The 12270-nt window shown below is 38.1% G+C and overlaps 3 protein-coding genes across 6 annotated transcripts in view; 2 read left to right on the plus strand and 1 right to left on the minus strand.

Moving 5' to 3' along the window:
• Positions 1 to 7860, plus strand: part of LOC145965527 (uncharacterized) — a 115849-nt gene extending 107989 nt beyond the window's left edge. For all 4 annotated transcript variants that reach the window (XM_083089171.1, XM_083089173.1, XM_083089169.1 and 1 more), the window contains 4 exons: positions 1402 to 1537; positions 2956 to 3095; positions 5011 to 5272; positions 6395 to 7860. In XM_083089171.1, coding sequence (XP_082945297.1) covers positions 1402 to 1537; positions 2956 to 3095; positions 5011 to 5272; positions 6395 to 6465 — 609 coding nt within the window. In that variant the 3' untranslated portion in view covers positions 6466 to 7860. The remainder of the gene's footprint in view (positions 1 to 1401; positions 1538 to 2955; positions 3096 to 5010; positions 5273 to 6394) is intronic.
• LOC145965524 (ribonuclease H2 subunit A) lies at positions 7131 to 10084 on the minus strand. The gene is made up of 2 exons (XM_083089166.1): positions 9815 to 10084; positions 7131 to 9172 (listed from the first exon to the last, which is right to left on the minus strand). Exons 1-2 carry the CDS (start codon positions 9968 to 9970, stop codon positions 8327 to 8329), a joined length of 1002 nt encoding a protein of 333 aa, XP_082945292.1. The 5' UTR covers positions 9971 to 10084; the 3' UTR covers positions 7131 to 8326.
• Positions 10085 to 10356: 272 nt separating this feature from the next.
• Hmgcl (hydroxymethylglutaryl-CoA lyase) lies at positions 10357 to 11856 on the plus strand. Its single transcript, XM_083088955.1, has one exon. The coding sequence runs from the start codon at positions 10480 to 10482 to the stop codon at positions 11479 to 11481; it is 1002 nt and encodes a 333-aa protein (XP_082945081.1). The 5' UTR covers positions 10357 to 10479; the 3' UTR covers positions 11482 to 11856.
• The last annotated feature ends 414 nt before the right edge of the window (positions 11857 to 12270 follow it).

The following is a 12270-nucleotide window of genomic DNA, read 5'->3' on the forward strand; positions in this document are numbered from 1 at the left end:
GCGTTGTGCTCGCTCGGATGTTTTTCCAATTGGAAAACAAATAGAAAGGTAAAACGCGTGGACTAGCTCGAGAATACATCCGAGCTATCGACAACTGAAATTCGATACATGTGTACACGTAACAGGAGCGATGGAGACGGTAATAAAAATAGATGCGGGTTTGGTAGTAATAGAGAGTAAAAGAGAGAGAGAGAAAGAAAAAAAAGAGGGAGATCGATAAGCGGCGCATTTTCAAAATTCTATTTCGAAATTTCCACTAGAAAAATAAAAATATCCATGCGTACCGCGTCATATTCATGAAAAAACCCTCACCCTTCCCTTATTTAAGTAAATAGGTATCGCACAGTATACGGAGGAGATAGAAATTTCCATTTTCGACACTCGTGATCAAAATGGCTTTTCATTCATGTCAAGACGTCAGATTAATGCCTGCATTACGCGCGCAAGTAGCGGATAAACAAAGGCGGGGCGACCGCGCGATCTCTCCGTCATAATGAGCCTTAATATTAACATTAATCACCGGTCGCGAGATTGGCGCTTGCGAGCGCCCTTAGAAATTATCGGCCTCTAGCCGTGGCGGTCGTTATCGTTGTTTATAATTACATCGATTAGTATAATGAATCGTGAAATGCGCCGTGCCCCTGCCGCTCGCGGAGATGAAAATTGCGGGGATGCCGACGACGGGATGACCCCCGGGCTCCGCGTTCTTCGCGAAACTAATTTAACATGAGGCGGGAAGGGGGAGGAGGGTACTGTTGTTCGTTAAGCTCGCGTCGTCGTCACGGGCGCGTCTGAAATTGCCTTTCGTCGTCGTCGTCGTCGTCGTTGTCGACGTCGCCGCAAAAGATAACGCATTACAAATTGATCCCTAGAGGAAGACTCGCCATCCCCTCCCCCATAGCTGAGCCGCGCGTCCTCCCTCTTCTGGGTTAATGATATTTCCAATAATTTCAATTCCTCGTCGACTATATCACTCGCTCGGCTTTCCGCACCATTGAGTGATGCGAAAAAATTCCGGTCCTCTCGGCGACGCGAAAACTTTCGAAGAAGAACGCGAGTCCTCGAGGTGTATAGGATCGAGCGATGATAATTCACCAATGAGGAAATTGTTGGAGAGTAGCTCGTTTCGCGCGAAAGACGAATATACGAGTATATCCTCCATTTCATTCATTCGTTCATACGTTGAGATTTACAGGGGCGAAGTGAAAATTTTAGACTTAATTTAATCGATTTCGGAAATTTAATATTACAATTGAGATTTATCGCGTATCGCGACGTATCAATGGGAGGATATTCGCGCGAAAATATAATTAAGAAATTATCTCTTTTTATTTTTTATTCTATCTTTCGATTGATAAAACCAATTTTTATTGAAATTTAATGCTTTCTCTTTTCTTTCAGATTCACAATTCCACTGAACGGGTGGTCGTTCTTTCTTCTGTGAATCTCATGAGCACGGGACGCTACAGATGCGAGGTTTCGGCGGAGGCGCCGTTCTTCCAGACCGTTTCCGACCATTCGGATATGGAAGTGGTCGGTAAGGAGCATCAAAGCAGATTCGTATTAATTAAGAGTTTTATCTTTCAAAGGAATCGCACAATAACGACAATCCAGCCTCCGCAAACTTGGCGATATTGTTACGTCGTTGATTTATACCCGCGAAGACGCTCCGCTTCTCTTCTTCTTGGCCGATTCTCATTATCCGAGCGAATGTTGTTGCTATCGCGATCGCGACCGAGGAAAAAAGAAAGAAAGAAAATTGTGCTGACTAATCGTAATTTTATTCATGTCCGAGGTAAAATCAAATCTTAAAGAAAGATTTATCTCCGTGAAATGTGACTCGGGGACGGTTTAATTCTGAGACAAAGATTTATATACGTGTCATTTAACGAAAGGATTTCGGTTTCGTGCTTAAGAAAAGGAGAAGAGATTTCCCGCCGAGGATTAGGAATTTTAACGGCCTCGAGGATTTTATAAGCCACTTAACGCGCCGGGAATTAAAACGAATCGCAGTTCCGATAGCTCCGAAAGAGTTAATTACGTCGCGTTAATTTTAATCTGCGAGGGAGAACATTATCCGCTCTCTCCTCGCATATCGACCCATATGACTTTGTGACGAATCACTGACAATTTATCGTGACAGTAATATCGCGTCTGTGTAACTTTCGACCCTCCTCTCGCCGTTTCTAAACGTTTTCCGTTAATTCTATCTTATTATTGTCATGTGCTCCAGAAATGAAGTATCTGCTTTCAGCGCGGATTTTCATTGACAAACTCCAAATCGATTCGCTTAATTGCATCACATAATTTTCTAAATCGCGGCATTAAATTTATCGATGAGAAATTCATTTAAGATTCTTTCATCTTTCCGATCATTTCTAACTCGAGGATTATCAATATTGCCCGCGCAATACTCTTTACTAAATTGAACTCTTGATTGATATATCGAGATATCGATCGGGAGAATTTTCAGCAATTGGGGCTCGGGAATCCCTTAAGTCTAAATAAGATACGCCTCTGTTTTTCCTCGTCCAATTTTTTTAATCCACCAGCATTTATTCCCTTTGCCAAGCGAGGAAATCTCAATCGCTTGGTTTTTGCGTCAACCAGCCGGTCACCACAAATTTACCTCTATATATCGATATATCATATAATATCGTTAGCGCGCGTGTGTAGACATGCATATATAGTTGAATGTGTCATATATCGACTACACAATGATTACAGCGAAGTGTTACTCCATTAAAATTTCCGCACCGGTAAGCGTAAACAAGTTAAGCTTGCCGCAACAAAATTACGGTCAAGCGATATTGCGTTAAAATATTCGAGCGGGCGCGCGCGAGTTAAAAGCGCTTTCGTCGTCGCTCAAATTGATCGAGAGAGGCACGAGCGTTATTTTTTTTTCCCTCGCGATAAGCGACACGAGTCTCACGAGATCGTTTCCGGTATTTCCAGCACTGCCGGAGGATGATCCCATCATCACGACGCGACCCGGGAAACATCGTTATCAAGTCGGCGACGTCATGCGGTTCAATTGCACTTCAATAAAGTCGAAGCCACATGCCATGCTCAGCTGGTTCATCAACGGGGAACCCGTGAGTGCTCCAGACGCGCAGCTTCTCTCTCTCTCTCTCTCTCTCTCTCTCTTTCTCTACTTGCGTACCGCAACGTCTTACGGGTTGTCGGAAGCGCAACTTCGTGGCGACACGCGTCACCGACGTCCGAGATAAGCCGTGATCTCGGCAAATCCGTCTAGAGTGGTCTATCTAGGGATTCGCACGCGCTTATGCGAAGTACGATTGAAAGAGAGACAAAGAAAGAGTAACAGGAAGAAATCTTACCTACCAATTCTTCGATCAGTTGATATTATTAATAGCAAATAAATAGTATAATACGTATAATATTTATAATTTAAATTTATCTGAATTTTTCTAGAGTTCTTCTATTTTTATAAATTTATCTGAATTTTTCCTAGAGAGAATTTCATTTTAATTTATCAAGTTTCAAAAATGTTTAATTTCTGAAAAGTTAGATTCTTCAATTTCTTTCTCCAAGATTAAAAATTAAAAATTTCCAACATTGAATACATGATATTGACATTTGAATTAATATTCTGCTGGAGTAAAATCTAAACAGACTGTCTATTAAATTGATCCAAGAGACTGACGTTAATGTTATATATCGTTCGAGTCCTACATCGTAAGTGACAAAGTTGAATCTTCATGTCTATCTTAATAAGCAGACTTCTTCCTCGTAATATATCATATTTTACCACCATTGTGACACATGAAGTTCCGTAAAAGCGCGCTTTGATATTACTGTACGACGGGGAAAAGAGAGTCGTAACAATTTGCTCTCTCTTTCTTTCTCTTAAACACCGTTAAAAGTTTTCCATCGCCGCAATAAGCCGCGGTAAATTTTGCTTCTGCGCGAAAATAACGCGTCTCTGCAACAGCGCCCACCGGTAACGTTAATGTCCCGTTGACCCGCGATTACGCGCTAACAAAGCTCGAGAATTAATTTTACAAAGTGCACTCTTTGGCGTGCAACTTTTTCATTTTTCATACGAACAAATAATTGGTCCTTGGATAATTAATCTTCGGTTGTTGCCAACGAACGCTCGCAAAATTGCCTCATTAGTGTTTCAGCATTCGCGTTAGTTCACGGCTTATTAAAATTGGATTACGTTTAATCAATATTCGAATCGATAATCTTACGATTAAAAGATAATCTCTTCATTTGTAATATGCGGAGCTGCAAACGCGTTGCAAATTATAGCGGTTAATGCGTCAAAATTCTTGGTTCATTAATATAAATATACAATTCGCAATGTGAGAAATATTATGATGCGAAAGAAGTAGAACATTGAATTATGCCATTATTATGATTGGAATACGTTATACTGTTAGAGAACTTTTTAATTTTTGTTGCAAACGTTATAATAAAATGTAACGAGAGAGAAATAGTAATTTTCCGCTATTAAAAGTTTATGTAGTGCTCTCAGGAAGCTCGCGGGTCAAGAGTCAATTTTCCAAGAACGAAGCAGATTAGACAGATAATGCGGTATTTAATTTGCGAAGCACTGACGACGTTATTACATTTTGGTAAAAAAGAGAGGAAGAATATATTTCAAGAATATTAATGTATAATCGTGACTTCGCGCATTTGGAAAGTATCGCTCACTTGTTCTCTTTATTAATCCTTTTTTCGGTCATCAAGATTATTAAATGAAACATTATCTTCTTTCGATTAAACTTTTTTCAGCTTCTTCTTTGTCCCATTGAATAAAACATTCTGTTTCAAATTCGCAAATGATCTCTCCAACGTGTCTACTTTTCCAGAACATTAAATGTGCGAATTTTAGAAAGCTGTCAGTGTAAATCGCGTAAAGGATTAAACGGCGAGAGAGCGAGGACGACGACGTTCGTGTATATTTCCGGCGGAGAATGTCATCGTCATCGTTCAAGCCAAGAGAGAATATATACGCCCATTTTCCTGCTTTTCGATTAGGTTGAAGCGCAGTTCTTGAAGCCGCTCTTAACCGACGTAGACCAGGACGGTTTAGAGACCGCCACGCTCGGTCTAGAGTTCCGTCTGCGCTTGAAACACTTCAAGAAGGGAGACTTGAAGATCAAATGCCTGGCGAAGATATATACTCTATATTGGAAATCGAATGAGCTCAGCATAGAGGGTGAGAGGCCCCTGAAGATACCGGTAATGGAGAGCAGGGAGACAAGGGCGCAAGGGCACACGCACGCCGAGCATATCCTAGGTAAGAGAAAAAAAGAGAAATCTCTCCCAACCAGCCCTTGACTACGAATAGATGACGTAGCAGGGTGGAGACGTCTACCCTACCGCATTTCTTTATCGTGTTTTTCGAGTTTGCTGCTCTTTATTAACTTTATAAGAAAAACTACCGATAAAAAAATGCTCCGATTAAAAATATTATTATATTATATCGAGAGAAATAATTTATATTTAGATATATATCCTTTCTAAGAATGATGAATAAAAAATTATAAAAATCGCGAATAAAAATTGATAAAAAATTAAATAAAATAAAATTAATAACTTAAATAAGTAAATAATAAAGTAATTAGCAAACGCGCACACAAGGTTTACTTACTCTACTTTATTCGAATGTCTTAATATTTTTTAAAGCAACGTGGTCGCAGATACTGACTCTTCGAATGACATTTTATTTACATCAATCAGGAAGGATTGAGAGGAGGGTCTATCTCAAAGAATCATTATCCGTCTCTGATATAGAGGGGGATAAGGATCGCTTTTCAAGCCGCGAAAAAAAAAAACTGACGTTTTTCATGGTTCACATCATTAATATTGATTACAAATCTGCAAAAAATATAAGCTTTGTGGCCATGTGAGAAGAGCTTAACAGCCGAAATAATGGATCCAGCCTTTTCGATGTTAACATCTCCAACTGGAAGCTCTCTGACGCACGATTAGTTTAGCAACTCAACGTCATTTTCCTCCCCTCAATACCTTGCTTTAGTTTCGTCTAACATAAGCCAAAGCACAAACACGTAACTCGTTTTACGCGAAACATGTCTCGATGACAGGCCCTTCCTTTAACGAAACAGAAAGGAATTTTCAAAATTGCCGAATCGCACCGACGTGTAAGCGATCAAGAGAGATTAGGAATCCAATTTCGCGGACACGAAATCTCTGTCGATCCCTCTTAATTCAGCCATCCCTTATAGCGCGCTTGAGCAACAAATTGCTTTAGCTAAACTCGCTTAACTGGGCTTCAGTTCCCGCTCGTGCAAAGTTTAAGCTTTGAATTTTTCCCGAATATTTATGAATTTGATATCTCTTTCTCTCTCTTTCTTTCTTGGAAAACGACTTTTATATCCATTTCTTTCTCCTTTTTCAGCGAGCGGAAGTGTAACGCTGGCACGACCATGCGTCGTTCTCGTGATCATGGGATTACTGATGCTACGGTAAGGACCGAGAATACCAATCGCCGCCCTTCATGCTCATCCTCTAGGCCTCGTGGAGAAGCCACTCTCACGATGTGACATGATTACGTAATAAATTACCATGTTGTTTATATTTTTTATAATTGCAATTAGAGTGGAGTTAGAAACCACGTAAATAATTGTAGGCAGATGACATACTATCAGTATATTAAACTTTACTCGGATATGCGGAGAACGAAGGAGAGGAGAGGCGAGATTTTAAAGAGATGTAAAAAAACGATAGATTTTTTGTGTTTTTAAAGGTGATAAGAAACAATCCCCGTAACGTTGCGGCGACTTGGTCGTTTAATTTTTGCGTTATATAAATTATGTATTTCTCATGTATGTAGTGCGCGAAAGACACGACGAACACGCGTTGTCGATGTATATTTATGGAAAAGGTACGCATGTCACAAGTCGGTCGTTTATCATGAAACTTCAGAGTCGCGATTCTTTATATCGCTTGCGGCGACTCGTGCGTAAAGTGCATAAATCGATTTCTTCGAGTGCATACGCACGTTACACATGTGCTTCATCGGAATATTCGCTGTGCAACCAGCACGTATTATACACAGTGCAAACCGAGAACGTGACGAATCTGCATTTTATCGAATTTTTATTAACTACCCTGCGTCCGAATTATAGAGACGGTAGAGTACAAGTACGCTTTATTCGATTTGCAAGACAATGTAATACATTAACAATATAATATGTTCGAAAAATTCTTTCCCCAGACATTCAAATTGGTCGGGATATAATTCACGATACTTTAAAATATTTCGCTCGTTATTTTCGAGCTAATTCTGTTAAGTACTTATCAAATATTTGTTTGAGTGATTTAAAAATGTTTGAAAATATGTCCAGAAAATGTTTTGTCTTTTATTTAATGAGATTAATTATCAATGTATGTCGTACACGGCGAGATGTTTAGTTAAGAAAACGAGGACGACGCGCTGTAGTTATACGCCGCTCCCCGCTCCCCGCGCGTGTATGCCCGTGTAAATCAATAAAATAAACACGAATCGGCCTAGCGCATACATACCGAGAAGAGGCAGTGAGACGCGGCGCAAACAAATCGTCGTTTCTGTTCGCCACTATCCGTAGCCCTTAACGATCTAGTCGCTATTAATCGTGCGTTAACAAGATAATGTCCTAGGAATAATTGTACATGTGTGACTTGTAGCGTGCGTTTACCAAAGATTTTTCGGACTTTTCACGCTAAGCATTCCTAATTGTTAATTATCACGGTGGCACGGTATGTAGAGAGAAATTTCGTAAGAGTAAAACTGCCACATTCTTTATCTACGATAGCTGTAAGAGCACACTCTTGTAAATATGTACATATTATATAGATAAAATTATAAGCCGAAAGATACATATATATACTTGTCTTTAATTTAATGTTTCAAAAGTAAAATGCGCGATGTGAAATATCAATTTACGAAAAAAACATCATTAAATTCTAATCTGTATAAGAGGTATTTTCTTTTAGTAAATTGCATATATAAGTCTCTCTCGAAAATATATTGTACATCAATTTAAAATAAAATCCTAATGAAAGACATCGAGAGAACACTATTGAATATTTAATATCTTCGATAGAAGATGATCAGAATAAAGTACATTTATCCAATCCACTTTTATTCCGAATATCTTACATGTGTCCCGATTAATTATAAAAATTATCGCTAAATATATTAAAGATAAAGTATATATGTCTATAAAATGTATAATTCTTGTAAATTTTTTCTCTCCTTAATCGTTAAAACGCTTTTAAAACGAAATTGTTAAATCTTTAAAATCTTTAAAACGCAATTATATGACTAATGGGAAGGCTAAAATATTCGTTATAAGACATTCGCGTTAGAAAGACAGCGTTCCGTAAAAAAAGGATGTTTCTTCGTGTGAACGTTAGGCAATTTAGTCGGAGACTTGGCGAAAAACTTCAAAATTGTCTGCTCGTTGGGCATCTCCGTTTCCTCCGTTTCTTCCCATTCTACTGCCAGTGCTTTCGATTCGAGAATCTGCTCAGCGGTGGACCAGCTGAATCGAACGAGTTGCGGAAAACCGAATACCGTGTCCACATTCTCGGACAGCCAGTTTTTAGTCACCGGATCGGTGGGATAGCCGCTACCGTATTCCGTCCCAATGTCACCCTCGCGAAATCGCCACGCTCGTAACGCGTGATCTCGCGATACCTTGGCACATATACTGGCCGCGCTGACGATCGGATAAGTCGCGTCGGCTTTCTTTGCCACGACTATCTTTACGCCGGGAAATACACCCTTCAGTCGCGCTTGATAAGACTCTGGTTTACCAACGGTGTCCACGTAAATCTCGGCGACGTTCACCCCGGCTTCAATGGCCCCTTGTATTAGTTTGGTGGCTGAGACCATGGAGACCTCGTTGAGCGAGACTTTGGTACGACGATACATGCTGTTGGCGATAACGTTCGGCGATATCGCCTCGATTGCCCAGCCTATACTGTCCTTATGTTTGCAGATGTCATCGAATATCTCATCGCGCTTCTTTTCCGTCAGACTTTTGGAATCGGCGCAGCCTAGATCGACGAGTAACTGCTTCCGCGACAGCGGAGCATACGAGATCCCGTAAACCATCGGACCTAAAACCGGACCGCGACCCGCCTCGTCCACTCCAAGCTGGCATGGCTCGTCCCTACAGATTTGCGGAACCTACGATGAATTAGTCACGCAATTGCTTTGATGTTTTATTCTGTAATTTTCGTTTCTTCTTTATAATATCAGTTGTAGTATGTTAAAATTGTGATTATGTTCTGCATGATGCTTCTCTCTTCTATGCTATTCCTCTAATAATATATTTCATTTCTAATATTGTTAATAATTATATTGTTTGTATATTAATTATGTTTATATATACATTATGTTTATATATACATTATGTTTATATATTAATCATGTGTTTGTATAATTTATTATGTTTGTTAGAGAAGCAAATATTAATTCAAAATATAATTTTCTTGTATGATACCCATATTCAATTAATAAAATATAAGATTGTTCATTAAAAAATTGAAATTGTCAAGGAAAATGTCTAAAGTTATTTGTTACAATAGCAAAAATATGTTCATATTTATATTTGACGCATACAAAGCTATCAAATGTACACATCCAGGTAGCAGAATGACGTCAAATGACGTCTTAATGACGGTTTAATGACGTCATGATACGTCATTAAAACGTCTTTAGACGTCATCTTGCTATCTGGGCAGATATATATTGTATTTTTGCATCAGAATATTCTCACATTACCTTATTCGTACAAAGATTTCTCAAATTATAAAATTATTTATTTACCTCCGAAAAGTGAACCTTATTAATGCTGTGGTCGCTCTGTTCGAAAAACGGATTTAAATCCTCCTTGCAAGTGATGACATTAACTGTCTCTTCACGTGGAATTTCTTCTCTTCCTTGATTACTCTGTTCCGTCTCATTTTCGTTTCTTTTATCCATTTTTATGGCTTGACACTCGCGTAAATATTCGATTGAAAATATAACATAACCTGAACTCTTTATTTTGATACAACAAGACTTACCGCCAAAACGAACGCGATAATCTCGAATATGGCATTGATTAGATTTGCACTATACACGTGACGCTATGAAAGTTTTGGAACCGTTTGATTGACCAATCAGAGTAAAGGAATCTTTATCCATTTCATCTCAATTAGCCAATCAAAAGCTTCGAATATATAAATGGAGCGCAGTGCACCCCAATTATATTTTCGAATCTGTAAAACACTAGCAGCTGTTAAGACGGCATCTTTTGTCTTCAATGTAGAATTAAAAGAGTTACTAGATAAACACACCATCCCTCTTTTCTGATTCGTATTCAATGACGTATTGCGTAACCTCAATACATAAGTTGTAAATAGTGTAACATTTTTAAATAATACAGTTTAATAAGGTTCCTTTTACTTTAATTACTATAATAAATAACTGTTGTAAATTTTTTGCACATAATGCTAGAATTATTGCCGAAGCGTACAATATTGCAATTGACGTCGAGGATTCGCAATCGCATCAGATGTTACGGATCAAGTCAGTCTAGCGATTTCGTAAAAGTTGTTGAAGTTGCACCACGAGATGGATTGCAAAACGAGAGGAAGGTGGTGCCTACTCAAGTCAAGGTCGATTTCATCGATAAACTGTCAACGACCGGATTGAGGAGTATTGAAGTTACGAGTTTCGTATCCCCGAAATGGGTTCCTCAGATGGCAGACAATGCACAGGTTTTTCAACAAATTGAGAAAAGACACGGTATATCCTATCCCGTGCTAGTACCAAATCTGAAAGGCTTGGAGAGTGCTATCGCGGCAGGTGTAAAAGAAATTGCAGTGTTTGGCGCAGCATCGGAGGCTTTTTCCAAGGCGAATACCAATTGTTCCATTGAAGAGAGCGTAAAAAATTTTAAAGTTGTTATTGAGGAGGCGAAGAAGCATGATATCAGAATTCGTGGCTATGTATCCTGTATTGTTGATTGTCCTTATGAAGGAGAGACCAAACCGGCCATCACAGCACATTTGGCTTCAACAATGTTGGATTGCGGATGTTACGAAGTTTCTTTGGGTGATACCATAGGCACGGGATTACCTAAGAAAATTGAACGTGTGTTAAATGAGTTGCAGCATATTGCTTGGAATAACATGAGTTATTATGCACTACACTGTCATGATACATATGGACAGGCTCTGGTAAACATATATACAGGTCTTGAAAATGATGTTAGAGTCTTTGATTCTTCGGTTGCTGGACTTGGCGGATGTCCATATGCTGCAGGTGCTTCAGGAAATGTCGCTACAGAAGATTTGTTATACTTTTTACAAGGACAAGGATTAGAGACTGGCATAGACTTAAATAAAATAGTAGAAATTGGTGATTTCATTAGCAAACAACTCAACAGAACAAATCAATCAAAGACTGGGGTAGCTATGCTTGCTAAAATAAATCGTCAAAAATGTTAACCACGCAATATTAAAGTCTAATAGAGTCATGCTAAAAAACCAAAGAGAATTTTACATTCCAAAAATATTAAATTACTGTATATACACGTATGTTGTGTGTATATATTCCTATTTCTATCAATAGTTTTTATATATAAACGGAATAATATATAATTATTCCAATTTTTTAATATTAAAATATGATTGTGTATATACATATTTGACATAGTTTTGAAAATATATTGTATGTATATATTGTGCGCGCGTATGTACATGGTATGTATGTAATTATGCATATTGTATATATTGTATATCTTATAGTATTTAATATCTGCTCAATTTTGTGTACAAAAACCAATATAACTTTATAAATTTTTTACAATAAAGGAGATTATTAATAATTACGTATATTATACTTATTTTACATGTAAGTTATGTTTCTTTTATAATTAAATTTTTAATTTGTACCTCAATATATAATCTTTTTCTAAAATTCTAAAAACTGTATATCAAATACACAATATTGTATATCATATATAAAAAAATATAAAATAACTTACGGAAATATATATGTATAACTCCATTTCTATTGTTATCAATTATGTTTATTACTCCTTATTTTTCCTGAGAGAGCGTACAGCGGACTTTTCAATTTATGCAACTACCCGCGTAATATCTTGTCGCGATATTCAGCCACAATTCACAAATACGATGGTACATGCACGATTCTGATAATGATTTTACCGATAGTTGAAAAATGAGAATTTGACCAGTTAATTCTATATTTTAACATGCATATAGATGGCAATA

This window comes from Camponotus vicinus, unplaced genomic scaffold, assembly GCF_025532165.1.
Source record: "Camponotus vicinus isolate PSW18456_S1 unplaced genomic scaffold, iyCamVici1.0 SCAF_14, whole genome shotgun sequence".
In the NCBI taxonomy this organism is placed as follows: domain Eukaryota; kingdom Metazoa; phylum Arthropoda; class Insecta; order Hymenoptera; family Formicidae; genus Camponotus; species Camponotus vicinus.